Source organism: Camellia sinensis, chromosome 3 (genome assembly GCF_055761805.1).
Source record: "Camellia sinensis isolate YWXY chromosome 3, ASM5576180v1, whole genome shotgun sequence".
Classification (NCBI taxonomy): Eukaryota; Viridiplantae; Streptophyta; class Magnoliopsida; order Ericales; family Theaceae; genus Camellia; species Camellia sinensis.
The window spans coordinates 65,435,403-65,462,996 of record NC_138963.1 but is presented as its reverse complement, the minus strand read 5'-3'; the positions used below and the strand labels follow the sequence as shown (position 1 = coordinate 65,462,996).

Below are 27,594 nucleotides of genomic sequence, written 5' to 3'. Positions count from 1 at the left end.
GGCATTTGTTTGGAATTGCTGACATCATTTTCAAGGATCCCATTCTAAGCCTTACAAAGACCCGTACTTAAGAATGGTTTCCTCCAATGCTGCAAAGTCATTGAGCAATCCAACATGGCCATTTCAAGCCACTTATCCCAGACAGTAGCTACCATAGATTTCTATGTCAATAGTTGCCACATTGCTAAAGCTGCAGAGGAGAAGCTTTTGAAAGACAAGGAATTTGTTTGCCATATACATACTAAGATATTTGAATTGAAGGGACAACATTCCTTTGCTTCTCAGTTTCACATTCAGCTCTTGGAGAAAAAGGCCCAATTGGAAGAGGAGTTAGCAGTAATTAACCTAGCCTTGGATCGAACTGCTACAAAGCTGCAGATTACCAATCAAGGGCTAGCTGACTGTAGATAAGACACGGCTACAGCCATTCAGTTGTTTCCATCCCTTATGAGTAGAGAATCAATTATAAGGGAACAACTAAAGCATTGTACTGATTTTTGGGCCAATCTATGGCTGCATGTACTTAACTCTTTATGAAATGAAATCCTTATTTATCATTTGAGTGTTTTCATACTTCTTTTGTTTAGCATTTCTCACACTTCTTGTGTTTCCCACACAGTTGGATAACAAGGCTTCAAATACCTGCCATTGATTTTCTTGGGATGTACATAACCATTTAGATTTTTCAGATGGTATGCTCCCCCAGGTAAAACTCTATGGACTTGATATGGTCCTTCCCAATTAGGTGACCACTTACCAAATTTATGGCTTTTAATTCCTATTAGGAGTATTGTTTTCCACACCAAATCACCTTTATCAAAGCTAATATGCTTAACCATCGTATTATAGTTTTTGGCTGCCTTTGCCTTTTGGAACAGAATATTATTTAATGCCAAAATTCTAACTTCATCTATATTCTCTAATTCCAAAAACATGCTCTAATGATATTTCTCAGGAGTTAACTGGTCTTGGGACTTCACCCTTAAGGACCTAATGTTAATCTCCACAAGCAACACTGCATCATGCCCATATACTAAGGCATAAGGAGTGACTCTAGTACTTGATCTTGGAGAAGTCCTATAAGCCCATAATACATCCAACAACAAGTTATGTCAATCCCTAAGATTATCTTTCACAACTCTCTATATTCCCTTTTTCAAGGACTTGTTGGATGATTCTGCCTGACCATTTGCTTGTGCATAATAAGGAGTGAAATTAATAGGACTAATTCCAAATTCTGCTGTGAAAGACTTTACCATCTTTCCATCAAATACAGTCCCATTATCTATAGTTATGGTCTGTGAGATGCCAAATCTGTGAATCAGATCTTTAATAACTTCAGTTTGACCTACAGTCTTATATGGTTTAGCTTCGACCCACTTAATGAAGTAACCTGTGGCCACTAGGATGAAACAATGATGCTTTGAAGAGGGCGGATGTATTTTCCCTATCATATCCCTAGCCTAACCTCTAAATGGCCAAGGCTTCACAACTGTATGCAAATCAGTTATTGGTACATGTCTTATCATGCCATGCTTTTGGCATGCCTAGTAACCTCTAGCATACTCTATACAATCTTTATGGATGGTTGGCCAATAGTAGGAATGCCTTTGAAGCAACCATCTCATCTTCACACCAGACTGATGAGCACCACAAATGCCTTCATGGACTTCAACCATGGCTGTCAATGCCTTTTTCGGCCCTAGACATTCCAATAACAACCCATCTACTCCCCTTTTGTAAAGAGCATTACCGTACACTATGTACTGCATAGACTGTAATTTAATCTTTCTGCTGGCCTTCGAAAATGGGCCAGTTAAGTACTACATGATTGGATGCCTCCAATCTTGATCTTGTAAGTCATTATGATTGACTTCCAACACAACATTCCTTTTAGCTAAATGTGGTATTAATTTTTGATATGTTGGTTGACTTATGAGCAATTGAGTGTCATCCCTCCTTTTGAAATTCAAAGCCTTCTGAGCTATATCATTGGCTTTGTTATTCATGAACCTTGGGATATAAGTCACATTTGCTATCTAAAACTGAGAAAGAAAATGTAATGCGATAACATAATATGGTAGCATGCTTGTACTTTGACATTTGAAAATTCCTTTCGCTTGGTTGACTACCAATTGAGAATCTCCAAATATATCAACTGCATGAACTTGTAATCCAATAAGTATTTCAGTTCCATTATTAAAGCTTCATATTCAGCTTGATTATTGGAACAAGTAATTTCATCAACCCTGATACCATGTGTGGTTTCTACCCCTTGTGGTGACTTAATTACAACACTAATTCCAATTAGACCATTGCCTTTGATCCATCAAACTGCATCTGACATGGCTCAACATTGACCATACCAAGATCCATTATCTCCTGGCTTTCTGTTTGACATGCCAAGAAGTTAGCCAAAACTTGTCCTTTTACTGCCTTTTCTAGATGAAATTCTAATAAAGCTAATATCCATTTGCCAATTCTTCCTCTCAACATGGGTCTAGATAACATGTACTTAACCAAGTCTGTGGTTGTGATTACCAAGACAACAGTAGGCAAAAGATAATATCTTAATTTCATTGCTACAAAGTACAATGCAAGGCACATCTTTTCTACAGCTGAGTATTTATATTCATAAGAATTAAAAAACCTACTAAGGTAATAAACTGCTTGCTCCTTACCTTCGTCATTGTCCTGGGCTAGGAAAACTCCCAATGAATCTTCTGCTGTAGCAATGTATAACTTCAAGGGCTTGTTGCTCCTTGGCAGCATCAATACTGGAGGCTTAGCCAAGTAGGCTTTAATTCCTTCAAAAGTAGCTTGATGCTCTACTGTCCACACAAACTCCTCTTCATCTTTCAACTATAACAAAGAAGAAAATACTTTAATTTTTCCTGCAGTGTTAGAAATAAATCTTCGAAGAAAATTAACCTGACTAAGGAACTTTTGTACTTCTTTCTTACTTGATGGAGGTTTGGCTTCAATGATGGCTTTGGCTTTATTCTGATCAATCTGTATTCCTTTCTTGTGCACAACATACCCCAAGAAGTTTCCAACTGATACACCAAAAGCACATTTGAGAGGATTAAGCTTCAACTTGAACTTTCTCATTCTTTCGAAAGCTGCTACCAAGTGAACTAAGTGTTCCTCCATAGACTAGGACTTCACAACGATATCATCAATGTAACACTCTAGGTATCCTCTAATGAGATCATGAAAGATAGTATTCATTGCCCTCTGATATGTTGCCCCCGCATTCTTTAGACCAAATGGAATTTTTACCCATTCGAAGGTGCCAATATTCCCAGGATACCTGAATACTGTCTTATCGACATTCTTCTCTGCAATGCAGATCTGATTGTAACCAGAATGCCCATCTATCATAGACAAAATCCTGTGTCGTGCTGAACTGTCTACCAATAGATCCACTATAGGCATGGGGTATTCATCCTTTGGAGTGGCCAAGTTCAGATTTCTAAAATGGATGCATACCTTCATCTGATGTCCCGCAGTCGCGTTGACCAATAGATCTATCATAGGAAGTGGGTAGCTATCCTTGGGGCAGGCTCGGTTGAGGTCGGAGTAATCGACGTATAGTCATCATTTGCCATTATTTTTGCAGACCAAGACTACATTAGAAAACCATCTGGGATAGTCCACGTTTCTGATGAACTTGCCTTTAACAGCTTGTCCACCTCAGTAGCAATGAGGTTGTTGTGCTCTGGATAAAAAATGTGTTTCTTTTGGCAGAATGGTCAGAACTGGGGTTCAATACTGAGGCGATGAGTGATAAAAGCGGGGTCAATGCCTGGCATGTCCGCATGAGTCCAAGCAAAGACGTTCCTGTGCTCGATTAGGAGAGTTGTGAGGTCGGTGTTGACTTGAGAAGACAGCTGACTACCAATCTTAGACGTCTCTGTTGGATCGTTAGAGTTGGTGGACACTTCAATTAATTCTTCCACTGGTTCCCCCTTGATTAGTTCCTCCTCATCCCTGCACCAAGACCTTCTATATCATAGTTTCTTTTATTTTTACTTCTTTTAGCGAAGCGACATAGCATTCTCTAGCCACGGTTTGTTCATCTCTTACAGTGCCCACCCCATGATCGGTCGAAAATTTGAGTTCCAGGTGATAAGTGGACATCACGGTTTGGAAAACATTGAGTGCTGTGCATCCAAGGATGACGTTGTAGGCAGAGGAGCAGTCGACAACTAGAAAGGTAAAAATCTTTGTATTTTGCCTTAGGTACTCACCGATAGTGATTGGTAGGTCAATAGACCTTATAGAAATTACTCGGTCTCCAATGAAGCCAACTAAAGGCGTTTGTAGAGGCAATAACTTTTCTTCACCAATCTGGAGCAGCTTGAAAACATTGAGGAAGATAATGCTTGAGGAGTTGCTATTGTCGACGAGCACATGCCGAACCTTGTAGTTGGAAAGGAGAGAGGAAATGACAAGTGGGTCATCGTGGGGGTATCGAATGCCTTCACAATCTGCATTTGTGAAGGTAATTGGATCCGACCATTGCTTGGGTTGTTTAGGGGTCCGGTAGACCAGCGTCACTTTCTTGTCTGCCCCCTACCTGATTCGTCGGAGCTCGGTCCGCTGTACTGACCACGACGATCCACCGTGCACGAGTCCAGCTGCAATGACCCTTATTTCACCAGCTGGGGGAGCAGGGGTTCCCAGAGCTCAAGGTTGGTATTGGGCCCTGTTACCCTCTCGCCGGGGTTGGTCGCCCGGTTGTGGTGGGGTGCGTTTGTCGTTTCACTTTGGGGGTCAGTTCTAGCCTTTTTGTGAGATCGGGGTGAAGTGAAACGAGTCAAGTGTCCTTGACGGACCAGATCCTCGACCTGATCCTTAAGGTTGACGCATTCATCCGTGTTATTGCCATGGTCGCTGTAGAAACGACAATATTTAGACTGATCCCATCGACTGGAAGGAAACTTGGAAGGTTGGGGCTATTTCAAGTTATAATCCTGTTGGATTTGGTTTAGGACATGCTCCATGGTTGTATTGAGAGGGGTGTACCACTCAAAGCGGCCGAGTGGTCGAGGAGGAACCGCTCAGTCGGGGCGTGGAGACCGGTCAGGATGAGCATATTGGGGATGTTTGGGTTTCGACTATTTTCTCTTGTCTTTGGGTTGTGAGGGTTTAGGTGTAGAATCTTGGCAAGCTGCTAAAGAGTCTTCAGCGTTCATGTATTTCTGGGCTTTAGTAAGGAGAGTGGCCATGGTTGTTAGAGGGTTTTTTGAGAAAGACAAAAGGAAATCCGATGGGCGTAGATCGGCCATGAAGGCTGTTAAGATGACATTATCATCATTCTCTTCAACCTAGAAGGCTTTTGAATTAAAGCGAGTGACAAAACTGCGCAATGACCCCCTGAAGTTGGAGCTTCATGGCTCGTAGTTCTATATCCTAAATGGGGCCATTGTCACCGCCGGATAGGAATGGAGGTTGAGCATTACTAGTTTCACCTTCGGGGATGAGGGGTGGTGTGAGGGATGGGAACCCTGAGGTGGAGGGAGCGGTTCCTGAGGCGGGGGTTGTAGACCCTCCGAATTTGACGGGTGAGCTTGGGGGATGAAAGGCAGGGAAGAGGTCTTCAAGGAGCATGTGGTTAGAGTGGGTGGCTTGGAGTTTGTTCTTGGTTTGGAGGGATGGCTAGTTGTGGTAGAGGAGAAACGGGGAGGTCTCCTTAGAGCAAGACATTGATCAGGGCCTGGTTTTGCTCGGTTAAACGGTTGATGCTATTGGTGAGTTCGGCGAAATATAGAGGTGGGTTATTTGTATTAGAGGACTCAGCTTCAAGGTTACCAGCACTGTGTTGGGAAGCCATGGACCTGGTCGTGACTATCTACCCTAAAGTAAGAGAGGGGTGATAACAGGGTTCCTTCCGGTGACAGTGAACACAATTGTCTTTGTGAAAAAGGCTTCCCATATACGGCGCCAACTGATGATGCAACGATTCTAGCTGGAGGATGGATCGGATTGATCCACGCTTCCAACGGGTTTGCTAACCTCGGTGTTTCTCAGATAAGCCTGCAAAAAGGTCCGGAGGGGGAAAAGATTCCCCGACGGACTCTCCGACGATCAATTTAGGTTAGGAGAAGAGTGATTATAGATAGATAGAAGAGACAGAGGAAGAACTTAACCTTTGACGTATCTCGAAGGCTTCCTTATATCCTTTGCTTATCTTTTCCTTGTCCATTCCAGACTGTCTTGTTGGCCGAAAGTCTATATTCTAGCTCACATCGTTCATGGTGAGTTTGCCCTCTCCGACGTGAAGGGTTGTCACATTTAATGCTAAAAGAGCATCATTAATGGCTGATGTGCGAGTGTAATAACTTTGCAGCATCTTTGTTTGCCTACATGGCTAATTCCCTGCCCGATAAGTGTTTGAATGCTATTGGTCCTGATCCATGATTGGTTTCTCAAGGTTATTGGGCTTTAATATCTAATCTGTGGACTGGGTCTTGAGTCGTGGGCTAGACCCTTTTGGGTGCCCATTATGTTATTAGTCCTGGTCCAGTATTGCCCAGACCGTGGGCTGGGCTCCCTTGGATGCCCATCAGTATCATTACTCATTTTTTTATATTCGTAATACAACTATTTTGCTTAGGGAAAAAGTAAGTGTAGCAAAATAAAAGTAAGCTAATTTCTTGCAAAATACTAATTTTTGTATATAAGTATTATGAAAAATTATTAAATTTATATCGGTTATTCTTAACAATTATTTTAATTATTTTATATAATTTTAATGTGATTTTATTTATTAGATAATTATTTTAAGGAATTTAATGGTTAATGGAATAATTTAAATAAAATTTAAAAATCTATTTCTAGGTATTTTAAAATAAAAAATAGATAACACTTACACATCTAATCAATATAATTGATAATATTACGTAATAATCCTCCCCTTTTAAATTGTTTGTCTATTTTTTATATTTGTGCCTTTTAATTGAGTTAATGAATAATGTATTTTCGTAATAATTTTTTTAAAAAAAATCACAAATAAAAATATCTTAAGTACTTCTTCTAGATATTGTCTTCAAAATGGTTGTAAAAAGAATAAATTAAAAAGGGTAAATTATTATTTGAAATAATATAGCAAATCTCACGATTTTAATATAATTACACTGATCTCCTTTTTAGTAAGAATAAAGAGATCAGAACTTATACAAATGGTGTAAAGACTCAGTTAAGAAGATAAAATATTCATCTTAGTGTAAAAGAGATGGTAAGTTGGCAACATTATTTTATGGCTAACAAATTTTTGATTAAAATATGAGACTAAAATCTCCTAATATAATTATGTCATACTTGTGAGGTCTACTATATATATATATATATATTCTCAAATCTTAGGAGACTTCTATATAATTTATCCAATTAAAAAATATAAAAAAAATTAAATCTCTTAAATAATAAAAATGAACGAACAATTCGAGACAAAAGGAATATGTGAAATAGTTAGAAGTCATATGTTGTGCGCGCTGGTTTCCACACTAGATGAATGAGTTGGGTCTCTCTGATTACATCGAACTATCCAAGAATCGAAGATCTACAAAGGGGAAAGAATCGTGAGAGCTGTTTGACTGGGGTTGGCAGGAAAACCCTTCTGGTGTGGAAGTTAGGAGTCGATGAAGATGATGAAGCCTCGCTAGATGTAGAGAGGGAAATTGAGAGAGTGTATGTATGTGTGATAGCTAATCAGATGAGATTGTACTAGATTGAATACCTTCCAATGAGATGGGTGTGTTGCTTATATAGATGACTTGACTTTCTCTCCAAGTTGATGGTGAGGGAGCTTTGGTGCCTCTTGGTGCTCTCTATCATGGCTCATATGGGAGACCATTGAGCTGGCCATCCATAGTTGTACATGCCCACTTAAATCATATATACATCATTGCACATTCTTTCTCCTAACTATTTCTTTGATTATTAGAGGGGGAACTAGCTGAGGTGGCATTTGCACATGTGTACTCACAGCTTAGACGCCTGCCACAAGAGGCCTCTGTTTGGTTCCTCAGCCAACCTTGTTCGACCTTCTTGCAAAGTAGTTTGTAGAGATGGGTTGGTCCATACGGATCACTTCATGTGAGCCCGGCTCACGTCAGTTCTGCGGATGAGCTCGGTCCATGTAGTTCTGCTTATGGGTTCAGTCCATATGGTTCGGTTTATAGGTTCGACCCATCTCAGTACCTTGTCTGCTGGCCTCATCTTGATTGGTTTGGCCTAAGTGCTTGAGGACTTGGGGGATGATCCATGAGGATCTGAACTTAATCTGGTTGGCCCGTGTTGGTATTTTGCCAATTGGGTTTGGGCTTGATGAGTTGAACCGATCCAATAACTTTGACCCACTTCATTTATGTTTAGCCTCTTTCATTTGGTTTATATGGTAAGAATATTGACTGCGTGCTTTTAAGGTCGGAATTGGGGTCACTGCTGTGCCTTTGGCACAGCAATGACTGTTATGCCTCATTTTGTGGTACATTATGGGTTTATTTTTATGATCTGAACCGTTATGTTGTAAGGTTTGTTGAGTACTTCATGCCTATCAAAAATCATATTAATCGGATACTAATAACTATATGATTGATAATCAAAAAAATAAACAAGGAATTTTTCTTTTGAAAAATAGTATAAAAATATGCAATTCGATAATATAGTTATTGATATCTGATTAATATGATTTTTGGTAGGTTTGAAGTACTTAACAAATTCTACAAAATGAACGGTTCAAATCATAAAAATAAGCCCATAATGCATTTCAAAATGAGACACAACAGTCACTGCTATGCCAAAGGCACAGCAGTGACCCCAAGTCCTTTAAGGTCTCGTTTAGTTTTAAAGTCACATATTCTCAAAATTTGTGTCTTATTGACTTTTTTTTTTTAATTTGTATAAAATAAATTAATTTTTTCGGCTCATCTAGTGTATAACAATTTAAAATGTAAAAGATCAAAAAAAAAAAAAAAAAAAGTTCACTAAAGGCAAAAAAAATTAAAAAGTCAAATATTAATTTAATTTTTTTGTCTTTAATAGACTTTTTATTTTTTGTTTTTTTTGGGATTTGTCTATTCCAGTAGATCCCAAGTCTAAATTTTTTAAATTTTGAAAAAAAAGGGCCACTAAAGATGAAAACAAATCAATAAAAAAATCAATTTCAAACACCCTCTAAATAGTGGTATCGAGTGCCGTATCGGCATTGGTCTCTAGGTAATGGTTTCTAAAGTATTGATCGATGCATATGAAGAATAAGGTGCTACAATTATGTTTTTTTTGAAATCATTAAAAAAAAAAAAAAATCTACCAACCGACTCATGTCCATATGTCAGATAAACGAAAAATTATTGAGTAATTTTAATTTGCCACCTCACATCTTACTAGCTCAACCAATAACATGTAATTAGAGCATTATATGACAATGCTCCAACACCACCCAAAAACTTGTCGAGAGAAACATGTCTCGAGTGAAAGCAATCGTGTGTAGCAGACAGATTGGTGGTATCGTGCTAGCAAACCAGTGAAACAGCCAGGTTGCAACCACTGGGTTAGACTAACCGACAAAGTCATAAAATGGTTTAAGTTATAGTTAGTTGCGGCAACAGCTAAAACTAGGGGAGAACGTGAGTAACAAGAATTAGTTAAGCAACTTATTAGTGTTTGGCTGTTGACCCTCTTTTCACAACCAAAAAAAAAAAAAAAAAAAAGTTTATAACATTTTTAATATCACACACATTCAAAAATTCCACTCTAATCGATCCATGCATATCCATATTTATGAAACTAAAAAATGAAAACTAATAAATACGCCTTCTGAGATTTATTTAAAATAAATTATCTTATGTAGTTTGAAAAATTATAAATACTCTATTATTAGAATTTTTTATTTAACAAAATTTACTGCAAAAATAAAATTTCTAACAGTTCTCCTATGTAATAATAAAATTACATGAATTATTAATTAAAATAAAATTTTGACATTATTACAAATTATTAATTAACTTGATGATTTATTAATAAACCCAGTTGTTATGAAATTCGGAATGTCAATGATGGGATGTAATTTCTAGAACTATAAGGCACTACAACAAATGGCACTTTTGACGACTAAATTTTTAGTCCAAAAGTCAATTTTTAGTCACTGAAACTTTTTAGTGACTAAAAGTTTTAGCCTCCAGATTAGTCGTTGAATAGTTGTCGGAAAAGGTAATTGGCAACTGAAAAAAGTTTAGTCGCCAAAAGTCCTCAATTGCCGACTAATTTCTTAGTCGCCAAAATCTTTCATAAAAAATTAATATCGTATTTTCAACGACTAAAACATTTCGTCGCCAAAAGTCCTCAATTGCCGACTAATGTTTTAGTTGCCAAAAACTTTCAAAAAAAATTAATATCGTATTTTCAGCGACTAAAACATTTAGTCACCAAAAACTGAAATTATTTAGGACGAAAAAAGTTTTAGTCGCCAAAAGGTTGTGTTGTTCACCTTATTTTTTTTAGCTACTAATGTTTAGTCACCTAAAGTCTAAATGTTTTTAGCTACTAAATGTTTTAGTTGCCTAAAGTATAATTTTTTGGTTTGGCTACTAAAGTTTTAGTCGCTTTTTTTTTTTCATTTTATTTATTTTTTAGCTACTAACTATTTCGTCGCTAAAAATATTTACTTTCTTTTTGGCTATCAATTGTTTAGTAGCCAAAAACATGATTTTAGGTCTTTTTTCTTCTTATTAATTTGTCCACAACCTATATGCATTCCATGCAACCTGTACCGTTTATATAAACAAAACAATACATATATTATTAACCATTCTGCAATTTGCATCCATTTCACTTCTAACCATTTAAAAAGGAATAACTTTTAATGTCAAGTTTCATAAAACAACTTGTACCATGTATACAAACAAAACAATACATATATATGCCAGTCGCCAAAGACTAAAAGTAAAATTATTGCTATTATTTGACGACTAAATTTATTGTAGTCGGAAAAAATTAGCATACCACAACTAAAACAGACTTTAGGAGCCTAAAAACTAGACTAATGCCAACTAATATTTGTTTTGGTTGCCTATTATGGCATATTTAGCGACTAAATTTTTTTTAGTCGCCAATAAATAATATACCCCGACTAAAAAAATTTAGTAGCTAAATCCTAAACCAACGCCGACTAATACATTTTTTTGTCACCAAAAATTGCACTTTTGGCGACTAAATTCCTTTTAGTCGCCAAATTTAATAGCTAAAAGTGAAAATTGTTGTAGTGAGGGATAATTCATATTTTAATCAAACCTATTTATAATTTACCCCCTCCCCCCCCCCCCCAAAAAAAAAAAGAAAGAAAAGGAAGGTAAGTTTGTATTGAGTAATGTAGATCTCCATAAGTACAAGATTATTGGGTCCAAAAAGTGGACTTGTACATTATTTTTTTTAATTAAGTTTGAGTGTACAGAGTATTAAACACATAATAGGACATATGTCTCATAAGGGCTATACATGATATGAGACGCACATGTGGGACTCACTATTTGTGAAACATTTGTATTCGATTTTGTGTTTAATATCTTTATTCCTAACATTGTTGTACTACGTATATTATGGCTTATTTTGAAAGGAAAATGCTATAGGCCCTAAATTTTCTACTAAATAAATGACCACATGTCTCACATGGGTGTGGGGCTCATTTGGTCATTTCTCACATAGGTGTGGGGTCCATTTGGTCATTTATTTTCTTTTGTGAACCCCACACCCATGTGAGACATTTGGTCATTTATTTGGTAGAAAATTTGGTATCCCTAGCATTACTCATTTTGAAAACTTAATATTTTAGTTTAAAAGTTAAAAAGTCACTACAAAATTTTTCTCTCCAATTTTTTATACGTCTTTTCGTAAAAAATTTTAAAAAATTATTAGAAAGTCAATTTTGAAAACGACTAGTTGGGAGGGTTTTGTAGTTTTCTTTAATTATTATTATTATCATCACCTTTAGATACTGCAGCAATTACGGACATAAACTTCATTTTAGAGTAAACGACATAAATCTTGCATTATATTAATATTTATGTTTTTCATATTTCACTGTATGAGGGAGAAATATTCGTCGTCTTACGTAAGCCTTGCTACCAAGCTCGTCTCATTTTCGAATGGACTCTGATTAACTAAGAACAAAACAAGGGTGAGCTACCCAGTAGATGGTTTTGTTGAAAAACCCCTCCGACGACCAAGTTAGCTTTCTTAGAGAAGAAGGGAGAATGCAAAGCACTGTAGAGAGAGAGAGAGAGAGAGAGAGAGAGAGAGAGAGAGTTGTTAAAGTTTGCTTACCCCCTCAGAGTCTGTTCGCGCCTCCTTATCTAGGCTGGCCATGCAACTCCAGATTGTGCACGCACTACCTTTGTTATCCTTCGCTGGACGCGTGTTAGTGCTATCCTCTCCATTCCTTACGCGTGTATATGTCAATATTGCCAAACAACATCAACAAAAGGCCAAACGGTATTGACGAGTTTTCCTCTTCGCACTCCAATTGGGCGACGTAGTATACGGCCGCCTAGCTACCTTCGACTGAGCTAATTTCAACCTGTTAAGCCCTAGGCTGCTTCATGTCCAAGCTAGCTTTGGCCAGTTGGCTCTCGAAGAATTCTACAAGCACAGTCCGTTGTGCTCTTCTCAGTTAAGCATTGTTTACTCATTGCTCGAACAGACTTTGCACTCTTCGCCTTGACTAAGATTCTCAGTTCAGTCAAGAGTCGCCCTCGTCATCTTAGCTTGGTCACTCTCCACTATGCATACTTAGCTCGATCGAGATCCTTTGCCTTGTCTATGTTCGATGTGTGGACTTATCTCGGCCGATAGGACAAGTTCATTCAGCTTGGCTCAATGCCCATTTCATGTTAACTCGGTTGCACAGTCAAAGGCCCACATGGAATTTAGGTTAGTACAAATTACCCTCTCACTCACCTATTCTGATTAAGTGTTTTGCGATTCTCAATAAAAAAAAAAGTCTTGAAACAAAAAAAATAATTAATAAATCGAACACAACTTTCTCACATCCAAAACCATTTGGATCCATGGTAGAGAGGGTAAAGGATGTGATAGATTCCACAACCAAGAGCTGGAAGGTTGAAGTGCTCAGAAATTTGGTATCCGAATTTGAAGTCCAAGTGATTAGTTCAATCCCTATCTCATTAGTTCCTAAAGGCAATACTTTGATTTGGCATTTCGAGTCAAAGGGGAATATTCAGTTAGGTCTCGGTATCATGTTGCCATGTCTCATATGCAAGACGCGCTGGTTCAGAGGCTATCTAGCTCTTTCTGTCTTCCGAGCAAATTTTGAAAACTGCTTTGGACTCTCAAAGTGCCTCCGAAGATTCGCCACTTCTGATAGAGGGTATGGAAAAGTTTGTTAGCATCGAAGAACCTGTTTCATAGAAAGTGTGCTCACTCAGATTTATGCCCAATTTGTCAAATTGAATCAAAGTCAGTGGAACACATTATCTTTAGTGTGGATGGGTTAGAGCTGTCTGGTTTGAAAGTGATTTAAACTATAAAGTTGAGTGTGGTGTAATTCATTCGGTTGTGAAATGGTCTTATAATGATTTAATAGATCACTTTAAAAATGATAAAGAACGTGTTGCTTGTCTTGGCAAGGTGGCATGGATTGGATGGTTTATTTGGAAGGAACATAATGATTTTGTTTTTAATCATCATCCCGTGGAGCCCTCATTAGCTTGACATCGAGTTCGAGTGGCTGTGGCAGAATTTGATAATGTTGTTGTTCATTATATGGACATAAAAAAAAAATTACATACTTGATAATGAAAAAATTCAATGAAAAAGATGATTAGAACCTCCACGTAACCGCCATCTACAACTCCCCTAGTCGTTGATTGGCCAGAGGTCTTCCGACACCCAAGTTAGTCCTCTTATATTATAATAATATTTAATGGACAAATTAAATACATAAAACAATGTACTTCAACCCATGGGGTATTGCCTATTTATAATATCAATGACTTGCCTATTTATAATATCCCAAACAATCTCCGGTTGTTTAGAACTTCTATATCAATAATATTTCATCTGTTGATGAGTTTTGCATAACATAAAACACTAATGTAGTGTTTGACAACTGTCATACACGTGATAACTCATAATTCTGCCACGTGGCAATTTCGGGATCCAAAAAATTCTTGTCGTTATTTTTATTCCCTTTTAATTACCCCCAAGCTGTCATTCTCTTTAATCCCGGTGAAAGAGTAAAAGCTTTCTTTTGTTGGTCTAATAAAAAAAACTGTATAATACTACTTGGCTAGGGCTTTTTTCTTGGCAAGCAAAATCAACTTAATAAGGAATCTCAAAGTTGGACAAACTACTAACTTCTTCTTGACGAGCAAAATTAGCCCAGTAAGGAATCCCAATGTTGGTGAGCAAAACCAACTCGACAACTTACTTTTTGTCGAGCAAAATTAGCTCAGCAAGAAATTCCAAAGTTGGACAAACCACTAACTTCCTTCTTGGCGAGTAACTTCCTTCTTGGCGAGTAAAATCGGCTCAACAACTTACTTCTTGTTGAGCAAAATCAACTCGACAAAGAATTTCAAAGTTGGCAAGCAAAATCAGCTCGGCAACTAACTTTTTGTGGAGCAAAATCAGTTTAGTAAGGAATTTCAAAGTTGGACAAATCACCAACTTTCTTCTTAGCAATAAGAAAATCAGCTTGACAAAGAATCCCAAAATTGGACAAACCACCAACTTTTTTTTTTTGGCGAGCAAAATAAACTCAGCAACTTACTTCTTGTCGAGGAAAATTAGCTTGGCAAGGAATCTCAAAGTTGGACAAACCACCAACTTCTTTCTTAGCGAGCAAAATTGGCTTGGCAATGAATTTCAAAGTTAGCGAGTAAAATCAGCTCGGCAACATACTTCTTGGCGAACAGAATCAGCTCGGTGAGGAATCCTAAAGTTGAAAAACCACCAACTACTTAACAAGCAAAATCAGCTCAGTAAAGAATTCCAAAGTTGGCAAGCAAAATTAACTCGGTAAGAAATCCCAAAGTTGGACAAACACTAACTTTCTTCTTAGCAAGCAAAATTACCTTGGCAATGAATTTAAATTAGCGAGCAAATCAACTTGGCAACTTACTTCTTGGTGAGCAAAATCAGCTCAGTAAGGAATTCCAGAGTTAAACAAACCACTAACTTCCTTCTTGACAAGCAAAAATAGCTTAACAAGGAATCTCAAAGTTGGACAAAGTTGGACAAACTGCCAACTTCTTTCTTGGCAAGCAAAATCAACTCGACAATGAATTCCAAAGTTGGACAATCCACCAATTTAGTCCTCCGAGCAAAATCAGCTTGGCGAGGAGATAAAATTTAACCAAGAGATGGCGTAATTCATCTTCATGTGATCCATAAAGTACGGACTCTATCTCAGCATATTTGATCAAAATAATTTATTGAGACATATTCTAGCTTATCTACTCCTCAACCCTCAAATTTTAGTGTTCTATAATCACGGTAAAGTTTCTTACTCTACCAGTTAAAAGATTGCTAGGTAATCAACTCCACTACGTGGCTGCATTATATGGATCACTTAATTACCATCCACGAACCCCACACAAAATGCCACTGTTAATAACATATAACTGAATATAATTCTCATAATTGAGGAGCCTTTGATTTCTTTGTGGTAAATTTGTAAGTCATGAGAAGTGGGTTTCCGACCAATGTCTTCAAGCTCAACCCACACAAACCAATTGAACTCGATGAAAATGATTTTTGTAATCGATTAGTCTACAGCATTGCCGAGCTCCACTTTGTCAGGCTCGCACGAAACTTCATTTTTCATTGCGGTTCTTAATTGAATTTGTCGTTTAGCAGTGGTCTTGCGGTTGCTGTGCAATCAATGGTTTTCATGGTTAGTTGTTATCATCTAGCTCAGTTGGAGAAATATGCCTAGTGGTCAGCTCACTACAAGAAAAAACACATTTGGCGACTAAATTTTTAGTCCCCAAAAGTCGATTTTTAGTCGCCAAAAGTCGATTTTTAAGTTTCTCTGACTAAATTTTTTAGTCGCCGGTTTGGTCGCTGGAAAACGGTCGGGAAAGGTATTGGCGACTAAAAAACTTTTAGTCGCCAAAAAGCAAGTCTTTAGGGACTAAAACTTTGGTTGCCAATAGTCAATTATATTTTTTAAATTATACATTTGGCGACTAAATTTTTAGTTGCCAATAGTCAATTATATTTTTTTAAATTATACATTTATTGACTAATGTTTTAGTCACCAATACTCAAGGAATCGGCGACCAAACAGATTTAGTCGCCAAAAGCTCATTCCGAAAAAAAATAAAATTTACACCCTACTCTTGTGGAGATTTGAACCATCAACCTGCCACACCATAAATCTTATACAACACACTCTTTCCACTACGCCTCCACAACATCATATGATTATATATGCAACATATATTATTTATATAGTACTTAGACCTGTATTAAACATAAAAGTATATATATAAACATAATTATTTTTTATTGAACATAATTTATGTAAAAATAAATTATTTAGTAGGAAAAAAAAAAGGACACCACTTTTGGCGACTAAACATAATTTTAGTCGCCAATTCTATATTTTTGGCTACTAATTATTTTTTAGTCGTAAAAAAAAATTTCCCGCGCTAAAATTACCACTTTTGGCGGCTAAACTTCTTTTTAGTCGCCAAAAAGCGTCACTTTCGGCTACTAAACATGTTTTTAGTCGCCGAATGCTTCACTTTTGGCTACTATTTTTTTTTGGGTAAATTACATTTACCTCCCCTCAGGTTTCTGACAAATACAGGAACCTCCCCTGTAGTTTGAATAATTACAGTAACCTCCCCTACTTTACCTGACAATGTCAAGATTCCCCCAAACCGTCAATTTTGCACAAACAACGTTACTTTCCTATACAAAATGACCATATTACCCTTTTATTTAAGCGCGAAAAGACAAAAATACCCTTGATTGTTAACTATCTCTTCACCATATTCAAATTTTTTTTTTAATTTGTTTTTCGTTTTTGTTCTCTCTCGTCAGATCAAAACGAGAGAGAAAAGCTCCTCCTCGCCGGCGCCATTGGGGCATCTTCCTTCTCTTCTCCTTGCCGTCGTCTGTCATTTTCTATCCTCCACCTCCGCTTTTCCTCATTCTCCTTCCTCCACTCCCTCTCCTCCGCCGTTCGTCGCCCACTTTTTTTCTCTCTCTCCTCTTCTTCTTCTTCTTTCAAAACCCTAATCCTAGATCTATGGTTTTGAGAGTGGTGGTGGGCAGTGATAGAAGCAGTGATGGAAACATTGTTGGGTCACAATCTGGGTTTGTGGCAGTTGGTTGCAATATGGATTGGGATCAAAAAAAAGAAAAAGAAGAGGAGTAGGAGAAAGATGAGGAGAGAAAGGGGGTAAGTTGTTTAACAGATTTGTGTGGTGGGTTTAGTCATTTATGTAATATATATATACATATATATATGTGTGTGTGTGTGTGTATGTGTGTGTGTGTGTTTGATTGAATAAAAAAAAAAAAACAGAGAATTAAAAAAAAAAAAAGAAGAGTTGAATCAATATATATATATCAAACATATATTTATCACACACCTATATATACATAAATATCTTACATATATATACCTTTATGTATTTATATATATATATATATATGTTTGATTGAATAATAAATAAAAAAAAAACAACAACAGAGAATTGAATCAAATATATATATATATATCAAACATAAAACAGAGAATTGAATCAAATATATATATATATATATACATCAAATATGTATATATATATATATATATGTTTGTTTGAATGAAAAAATAAAAAAAAAAGCAGAGAATTGAATTAATATATATCTCTCACAAACACACACACATATATATGTATACATAAATATATGTATGTATATATAAATATCTTACATATATATATATATATATATATATTCCTTTATGTATATTTCTGATTTTGTGGGAGGTGTTGTAATGGTGAATGGGTTGTTGTAATGCTGCTGCTGGAGTTGAAGGTAAATTAGAAGGTAATGAAGCTGTGGAACTTAGATGAATTAGAAGGTAGTGAGGGCATTTTTGACATTTCATAATTTATAATGAGTGACATCAACATTATCTGTTAGATCTTTTAACGGCAGTCACGGTTTGGGGGAATCTTGACATTGTCAGGTAAAGTAAGGGAGGTTACTGTAATTATTCAAACCACAGGGGAGGTCCCTGTATTTGTCAGAAACTTGAGGGGAGGTAAATGTAATTTACCCTTTTTTTTTTAGTCACCAAAGGGCCTTACTTTTTGGCTACTAAAATTTTTTTAGTCGGTAAAAGCCTCGCTTTTGGCGACCAAACAGATTTTTAGTCGCCGAATGCCTCACTTTTGGCTATTAAAATTTTTTTAGTCGCTAAAAGCCATATATCGGCGACCAAACAGATTTTTAGTCGTCAAAACCTATACTTTTGGCTACTAAATTTTTTTAGTCGCCAAAAATCTTTACTTTTGGCTACTAATGCATTTTTAGTCGCCAAATACTATACTTTCAACGACGAAATGTGAATTTTTAGTCGCCAATAGTACTTTTTCTTGTAGTGGCTATTGTTCTAGTTTTCTGAAGCAGCCATTGATTGCTCCAATGTGTTGCGGCAATGCTCTAGCGAGAGAATGTAGAGGCTGAACGACATGACCGTGAGACATTCTAACTTTTTTCGGCCAAAAATTCATGAATGCCTCTTAATAGCTTGTAAGTTAAAGCTCCAAGGTTGGTGTGTATTTGCATGGGTCCAAGCCCCAAATAGATGAAACTGTGTTGACTAGATAGAGTCTTAGTTTCGGCGGCGATATCGGGATGCAGAGGGCCTTCCAATATAATTAGTCTGTTGGGCATGCAAATAACCATGCAAAAAAGTCTTCTGAGATCGAAGTAGTAGCTCGATGATTGAAATAATATCGTGTGGGCTGCTCGGCTACAACAATGATGCTCTATCAGTATGTTCTTTTGTTGTTGCTCGGTCAAATCATCTCACATAAAAGCTTGTGCCGAGAAGCACTCATAATAAAAGATATGACTGGTTGAGAATTCCATTGACCGAGCTACTAGTCGTGAATTTTGTTAGACCAATTAAACTGTGGTGTCACAATGTACAGAGGTAACACGTTTTTGAAATTATCAATAATAGTTTATTCAGATATTCACGTCATGGGTTTATATACATAAATCTATATATGGCACCATCATACATGACAATCATTGAAAAATCTTTGATCAGAAAACTCAAGCGAATGAAATTAATAATTATCAAAAGGATATCTTATCTTATTGATGTGCTTGTTCATTAATTTATTTCGTTGAGATAAGTTGATTTTCATATACGGCGTCAATTATACAGACATAACTTTTTTTTTTATAAACTTGATGATGAAGAAATCTAAAAAATAGATAATCAGAATCTTCATGTGATTGTCATCTACAAGATAGAGAACTCCCTCAGCCGTTGAACGGTCGGGAGTCCTTCGACGTCCAAGTTAGTCCTCCAATATTATAAAAATATTTAATGCACAAATTAAATACATAAAACAGAATACCTTAACTCACGGAGTGCGGCCTATTTATAATATTAGTGACTTGCCTAGCAAGTAGTTTAAATGTTTTAAAAATCCTATCCTAAACAATCTCCGGTTGTTTAGGACCTTTATATCGTTCATCTTTCAATGAATTTTGCATAACATAAAATACTAATGTAGTGTTTGACAAGTGTAATATACGTGATAACTCATAATTCCGCTACATGGCAATATTAGGACTCACATAATTCATGTGATTATTTTTATTCCCTCTCATTCATCAAGGAGGTGTAAAACCCCAAATTCATGCTAGGGACCAATCTAATGTGGATTTGTGATCCTCGAGGTCCAGGGAAGTTCAAAATTAACTGTTATGTTGCTGAAAAAAAGGTTCGAACAAGGCATCTATTGCGGTGGTTTTGACACATTTGAGAATGGTTCAAAAGCAAGTAGTTTAAATTATTTGAGTTCGATTCATATTCAATTAAATTAAAACTCATTTGAGAATGGTTCAAAAGCTAAATAAGATAAACTTAAACATAATTCAATTATATTTCATTCACATTTTTCATTTTTCTCTTTTCCTTTTAATTATTATTATTTTTTTTAAATTTATAATTTGTTATCTCAGGTAAACAACTCAAGAGGGGAGTGAATTGGGTTATTAAACAATAATTTTACAATATTAAAAATAATAATCGAAATATTTAAATTTTAATAAATAAAAACTAGAGTAATAATTATCAATATAAAAGTAAGAGAGATAAGGAGAGAAAATAAAACATAGGGATTTGTAGTGGTTCAGCACGTCGGACCTACATACACTTCTCAAGAATCTTCCTTGAGAATTTATTCACTATCAAAATGAATCAATATACCACCAAAGTTTCACCAAACTTGGGATTTTACAGATCTTACTCTTATCTATTGATAGGGGTGAGCATGGTCCGGATTGGTTCAGATTAACTAGCACCAATCCGTTATCTACAGTTTCTGAAAAATTGGACCCAATCTAATCCATTTAAATCGTGGAACCCATCCGAACCAATCCATTTAAACACGGATTGAATCGGTTTAGGACTACGGATTCACATAATTAAATAACAAATATATATATATATATATATATATAATATTTTAATTTCATAAAAATATAAACATAGCATCATATTAGTTTCACAATAACAACATGTCTTTCTATAATAGCGACATACTGTTCTAAAATTTAAATAATTGTAAAAAAACTGGTTTCACTATAAGTATTTAAACCATTATAAATTAAAACTATAAAGGAACAAACAAAAGTAATAAAAGAAGATACTATGCGGTTTTGGGTTTTATATAGAATAAGAGAAGATACTATATGGGATGATGTATAATATAAATATAGGCTATTTGTATACAGTCCGGATCGGTTCCAATCCGGAACCGTGGAGTTCAATCCGGAACCAATCCGTGGACTACAGATTTTTAATTTTTCAATCCGGAACCGAACCACGAATTTAAAAACCAATCCAAACCTACTGGATTGGACTGGATTAGATCGGATTAGGGATTTTCACAGATTTCTTACTCAGCCCTATCGATTGAGCCTCACTCAACAATAAATGTCTGACTCTTACAAAATTCTTTCATAAATTAATGAATAAAGATAAGAGGTATTTCAACCCTCTTTTATAATAATTTTCTCACAAAGGGTAAATATGAAAATGTAAAAATAAAGATAATATTTAGATCAAAAAGTAAAAGAACAGAATGAAAAATGCAATCACAATTTCAAAACACAATTTTTTTTTTCTATTTAAATTTTTAATTTTTCTTCACACAAAACACTTCTATTTATATTAAAAATTCTTTCCGTCGAGGGAGACAGGTGTTTCTCGAGGCGTCGGCTGAAACCACGTGGAAGGAAAATCTACAATCTTGAAAATTTGAGCACTTTTAAGCTTTCTTGATTTAGTCAAATTTGCACTAAAAAAACAAGAAAAAGAAAGCTAATGGAAATGATAGGTCATGTATGCCTTTGCACATGTCAATATGCATACATGTAACATGATATAATTAATATAATGTAAACTTAATCAAAAGTCTAATTATCCACACGGATAGGTTTCTATATTCCATTTATATTATATACATTATATATAATATTCTAATCAAATATTCATATATTCATACATATATATACAAGCATGCAGATCATGTTATTTGTTCACATGTCGGAAGAATTTTTCAAACAATAAGGTGTCGTTTGGTAATATTTACGTTTTCAGTTTATATTTACAAAAATTTAAAAAACTCAAAAAAAAACTTGTTTGGTAAATTTTCGATTTATAAATCAGTGGTTTCAGTTTATAAATTTGGCCAAAAAATATAAACTCAAAAAATCTGTTTTCGTTTTGAGTTTTTTCTTTTTTTACCACCCAACACTAGCTGCCATTCGCCACCATTTTCTGCCACCGTCTTCCCCCACCACCACTTACCACCACCCCCACCACCACTTACCACCACCACCCACCTGCCACCACCAGTCACCACCCGCCACCACCAGCCACCCACCAGCCACCTGCCACCCACTCGCCACCACCACCCACTCTTCTCCGCCACCACCACCACTACCACTACCACTACCAACCACCACCCACCTGCCATCCACCCGCCACCCGCCATCCGCCACTACCATCCACCGCCCGTCACCAACCCACCACCACCACTCACCAGCCATCTGTCACCACCAGCCACCACCAGCCACCCACCACCACCAGCCACCCACCCACTACCACCACCACCACCACCACCACCATCACCCACCACCTACTCGCCATCCACCTGCCTCACCACCTACCTGCCACCACCATCCACCCACCACCACCAGCCACCTGGCACCCACCCACCCGCCGCCACCACCACCACCACTACCACCACCACCACCACCATCACTCACCACCTACTCGCCACCCACTTGCCACCACTAACCACCCACCACCACCAGCCACCTGCCACCCACCCGCCACAACCACCACCACTCATCACCACCACCACCACCACCATCACCATCACCCACCACCCACCTGCCACCACCACCACCCACCACCACCACCCACCACCACCACCATCACCCACCACCTACTCGCCATCCACCTGCCACCACCACCACCTACCACTACAAGAAATTAGTGATTTAGGGACTAATATTTAGAGACCAACTGAATTTAGTCTCTAAAAACCATCATTTAGAGACCAAAATAAATTTGAAGAAAAAATTATACAAACACCGTATATTCTTTTATGATAGCCCAAAAAAAATTATTTGAAGACTTTTAGGGACCAAAAAAGTTAAAGTTTATGTTGATTTGATCAGTTGACCCCGTATGTGAGGTAGGCAAAAGCTAGAGACGAATTAATTTGGTTGCTAAAGGTCGTCAAATACGCGCTTCACTCAATTGATCCCTCCTTCAGTTGTCAAATACGTGCATTCTTAAGCTGGATTCCTTCCTTCACTACAATCGGTCTCAGTTAGGGCTCAATCAATCTCAGCTATTTCCTCTGTCTAGGACTCAATCAATCGATCTTGAGCTTCGATTGATCAATCGACTCAATCAATTGATCTTCAGCTTCGATCGATCTCAGCTAGGACTCAATCGATCTTCAGCTTCAATCCGAATCGATCTTTGTGCCGTCTCGTATCAGAATCGATCTTCACCTCATTTCTGAATCGATCTGAGTTCTTTGGCTTCAATCCGAAGGTAAATAGCGATTTGGTATGTTTTCAATCTCTTTCTCTCTGCACAGACACATCATATATACATGTACATATCTATATATATACTCCTCTATATTCATTCAAATTGCTTGAATTTGAAATTCTGTATTCATTCAAAGCTATATAGGTACTTGATTTCATATATATATATATATATATTGTTGTACATGCATATGTATACTAGATTTGTGCTTTTGATTTTGGTGGTGAAGATTCTTGCTATAATATGTGACTGTCAATGAATTGTGGAGAAAGATGCTATGATGTTACATATAGAAGCTGAATAATGAAAACAATGGCAGAAAATAAACAAAGAAGAACAAGTTCTACAATTGTCACCAACTTTAATGAATTCTAAAGGAGTCCAGAAGTTTTTTTTTTTTTTTTTTTTTTTTTTTTTTTTTTTTTTTTTTTTTTGAGAAGAATTTTTTGATCATACTACAACAAAGGAGAATTAAGTAGAAAAAAGAAAACTACTATACTCAATTGCACTAATTCATCTCTCCTAAGAATTAAATTATTTTCAAAAGTCTAGATAGAATGAATTGGGATTAATGCTTTCTTGAATTCAGCAAAAAAGTGAACAGTCATTTGTAATTGGACAATGCATATTGGGCCACAAATAATAAGCAAGAGTTTAGTATAAACATGCATGCATTTGCTTGATGTTTCTGTAGTTTAACGGCTCTACCAAAGGTATATTAGGCACTAAAGAACTTTGGACCATAGATATTAACACACCATAAATCATAACACATGCATCTAATGCATGACAGAGGGAAACAAGCCTTAATCACATGAGAGCACAAATTAGTAGATAAAGTTTGAAGAAAACTCAGGGACAGAAAAGATTAATAAAGTAAAGGGGGAAAGAAAAAAGAAACTTGCTCAGAATAATCATATGCAGGGTTTGAGAAATAAGAAAAACCCACAAAAGGAGTAAAAATCACCTCATTTTACTGGATGTTGAACATGAAAGAATATGTAAATTTCAACATTTATAGTTATCCTGACATTAAATGTAGTTTTGTTTCTGCATGTAAACTGTGTTTTCTTTCTGCATGTAAGCTGTGTTTTCTTTCAAGAAAAGATAAGGACAAAAGGGATGGAATTGTTAAGAAATATGTTGGGTTTAAGATATTCTGTTTTGATTGTTTCATCCTCTGTTCCAGGTGTCGCATACTCCAAGCATATTGTGCACCTATATACGTATCATGGTGGTGAAGATATACGGAATCACTTGGAGGTATACTTTGTGATTGGCGGACCTTGTATGCCTTGTGTATATTCCGTGTCTTTTTCTGTCAATAAAGGAAGAATGACGACTTGGTTGCCTTCATGGTTTTGACAGATTGATGCTCATACTGGTAATGTTAGCGAGTTTGCTTTCTCTCACCCAAACAAACAACTATGCGTTATAACTTGTGGGGAGGACAAGACTATTAAGGTTTGGGTTTATTGGGTATTTTCTTTCATGGAATGGTGAAACTGTGGACTGCAATCATAAAATCTCATGTCTGCAGGTCTGGGATGTTGCCACTGGTTCTAAGCAGTATACTTTTGAGGGTCATCAGTTACCTGTTTATTCTGTGTGCCCACATACTAAGGAAAACATTCAGGTATCCTTTTTGTTCAAGGCTTACTTTGTGACTTTCCGTACAAGGGACCTCGACCGAAAAAAGGGCTACCCAAAGAGTTCAAAGTTAGAACTCCTTAGTTCTTTTTTCTTTTTCTAATTCAGAATAACCCGTATTCATTTTTTATATTAATGAATTATTACTTCGTTTCAAATGTTTTGGAATTAGAAACTTTCTTGCATGTTTGAACTATTTTACAATGCTATTCCAATTTGTTCTGTAACATCTGTTATCTATCTAAAAATATGAGGAATGTCACACTCAAATCCTCACTTTATGAGTGGTGTTCTACGCGGTCGTTAGACCTTTCCAATCTGTTTCTTATAATTAAGGATCTTTCTTTTTCTCTATCAGTTCATCTTTTCGACGGGTATTGATGGGAAGATTAAGGCATGGTTGTATAATAATTTGGGTTCAAGAGTTGATTATGATGCCCCAGGACATTCTTGCATAACAATGGCTTACAGTGCTGATGGGACAAGGTATATATAGGATAGGCTGTTAATTCACAAGAGGATCTGTGCTTCATTTGCATCTTTTCTGATCATGTTGAAAACTCTGTAGGTTGTTCTCATGTGGGACTAGCAAGGAAGGAGAATCATACATTGTAGAATGGAATGAAAGTGAAGGAGCTGTCAAGCAGACATATCATGGTCTTGGGAAGCGGTCTGTTGGGGTTGTGCAATTTGATACAACAAAAAACAGATTTCTGGCTGCTGGTGACGAGTTTGTAATCAAATTTTGGGACATGGATAATGTTAACCTCTTGACAACTACTGATGCAGAGGGTGGATTACCGGTAATAATCAAATTGCATCTCTTTTAGATTTGCTTCCCATCTTTCTGGATTACCGGTAATGATAAAACTAGAGGTGAATACTGGAGGATTTATGATTGAATTGGAGTGCTTATGTATAGATATGATTGAAGAATTAATCAACAGGGGACAGCAGGTTGATGCGGTCCACTTTACTTTCGAAGTTGGTCTTGAGGGCAAGTTCCCCCCTGTTCCACTGCTGAAGGCTTTCCTAAATGATGCCAAAAAGGCTGCAGATTCCATTTTGGAGGATCCTAACAATTCTGATCGAGCTGCGGTATTTATTTATTTTGTTCTTCATGACTTTTTTTTTGTTGTTGTATTGGTTTATATGCCTATAACTGTATGTTACAAAAGCAAATTCCGTATATCATTTCCAGTTTTTTCTTCTTTGTGTTGCATGTGATATGCCTCTGCCTTCAACCCCCAACACACACACACACACACACACACACACACACACACACAGTATATCATTTCCAGTTTTTTCTCTTTCTAATGTTGATTAAACTTGTAGTACTAGGTGAATGTGGAAAAGTAATTAAGAAAAAAGCTTCTTAACAAAAGACATGGGGTACTAGTACTACCACTGATGTCATGTCATCACATGAGAGATGCTTAATATTTATTCATTTTTGTATGGCAGATAAGTTTGGGTTTTCTCCTTATTCAAAGTTTATTGTTATTTAGGTTGTATTTGGTGGATGGAGTTGGATAGGCATTTGGAAAGGGGAAGGGAAATGGTGTGAAATGTAGTAATATTTCACTTACTTTTTTTCTGTCTCTTTTTAAATTTCTACCTAAATCTATGAACAAAACACAAAGAACACGTTTCCTAATAACAATGTCACAAAAGTTGGATAGGCATATAGCTGCTGCTATTACTAAGCATTTGGGCATATGGACTTGATTTCTTTTGAATATATTTTTACACTTCATGCAGGAGAAATGTCAGAAAAACAAGGAAAATCGGTTTGAGCTTAAAGTCCTCCATACAGCTGGCTCAAAGGCATTTAGAAAGGTGCAATACGATGAGGTAAATAACTGACCTTTAAATCATAGGGTCTACATGGTACTTTTTTTATTTCTTTTATTTGGTGATGTATGTACTCCATAGGATACTAACTATAAAGGTTTTGACAGCGAGACAAGGATGGAAAGGAGCTTGGACTTGTTGATTCTTATTATTTGATTTTTCTTTTTGAATTTTGGATTGCAGGGATGTCCAAAGGGTGTCACACCTAAGTACAGCTTGAAGCCTCTTGTGCCAAGGCTGTCTGATATAAAGCCTGATATTGATGTTGAGAAAATGTTTTTTTAGAGATTCTCTTTGAAGAAACTATTGCTATTCTTCATTTAAATTGTTACTACTTTGATTTGAATTTGGAAGCTTTCAGTTTTAATTTTTGTAAAATTTTACTTTCTATATACTCATTATGGTTTGGGAATAGAGTGCGTTTGATATGTGAATGTCAATTTTTTTTTTAATATGATTTGATGACATTTAATTTTGTGCATTTTAAGCTATGAGATTAAATGATTACAAAATTTTAATTTTGATTTTTAGCGACGAAAATATGTTGTAGAGAAAGTTATGTCTTTTAGCGACCAAATATCATTGTCGTTAAAAATGTCATTATTTTGTTTTTTGCGACCAAATTGGGACATTTTCTGATGAAGTATTAGCGACTAAATGTTTAGTCTTGTAAAATTAAACATTTTGTGACAATATAAAATTGGTCGCTAATTGTCATTTTTAGTGACATTTTCAAAAAT

General features: G+C 36.4%; 1 protein-coding gene across 1 annotated transcript; it reads left to right on the top strand.

Moving 5' to 3' along the window:
- The first annotated feature begins 114 nt into the window (after positions 1 to 114).
- LOC145821574 (topless-related protein 4-like) lies at positions 115 to 26,115 on the top strand. The gene is made up of 7 exons (XM_082918100.1): positions 115 to 403; positions 24,537 to 24,610; positions 24,716 to 24,811; positions 24,888 to 24,983; positions 25,356 to 25,483; positions 25,566 to 25,800; positions 25,920 to 26,115. The coding sequence occupies exons 1-7, from the start codon at positions 115 to 117 to the stop codon at positions 25,923 to 25,925; spliced, it is 924 nt and encodes a 307-aa protein (XP_082774226.1). The 3' UTR covers positions 25,926 to 26,115.
- The last annotated feature ends 1,479 nt before the right edge of the window (positions 26,116 to 27,594 follow it).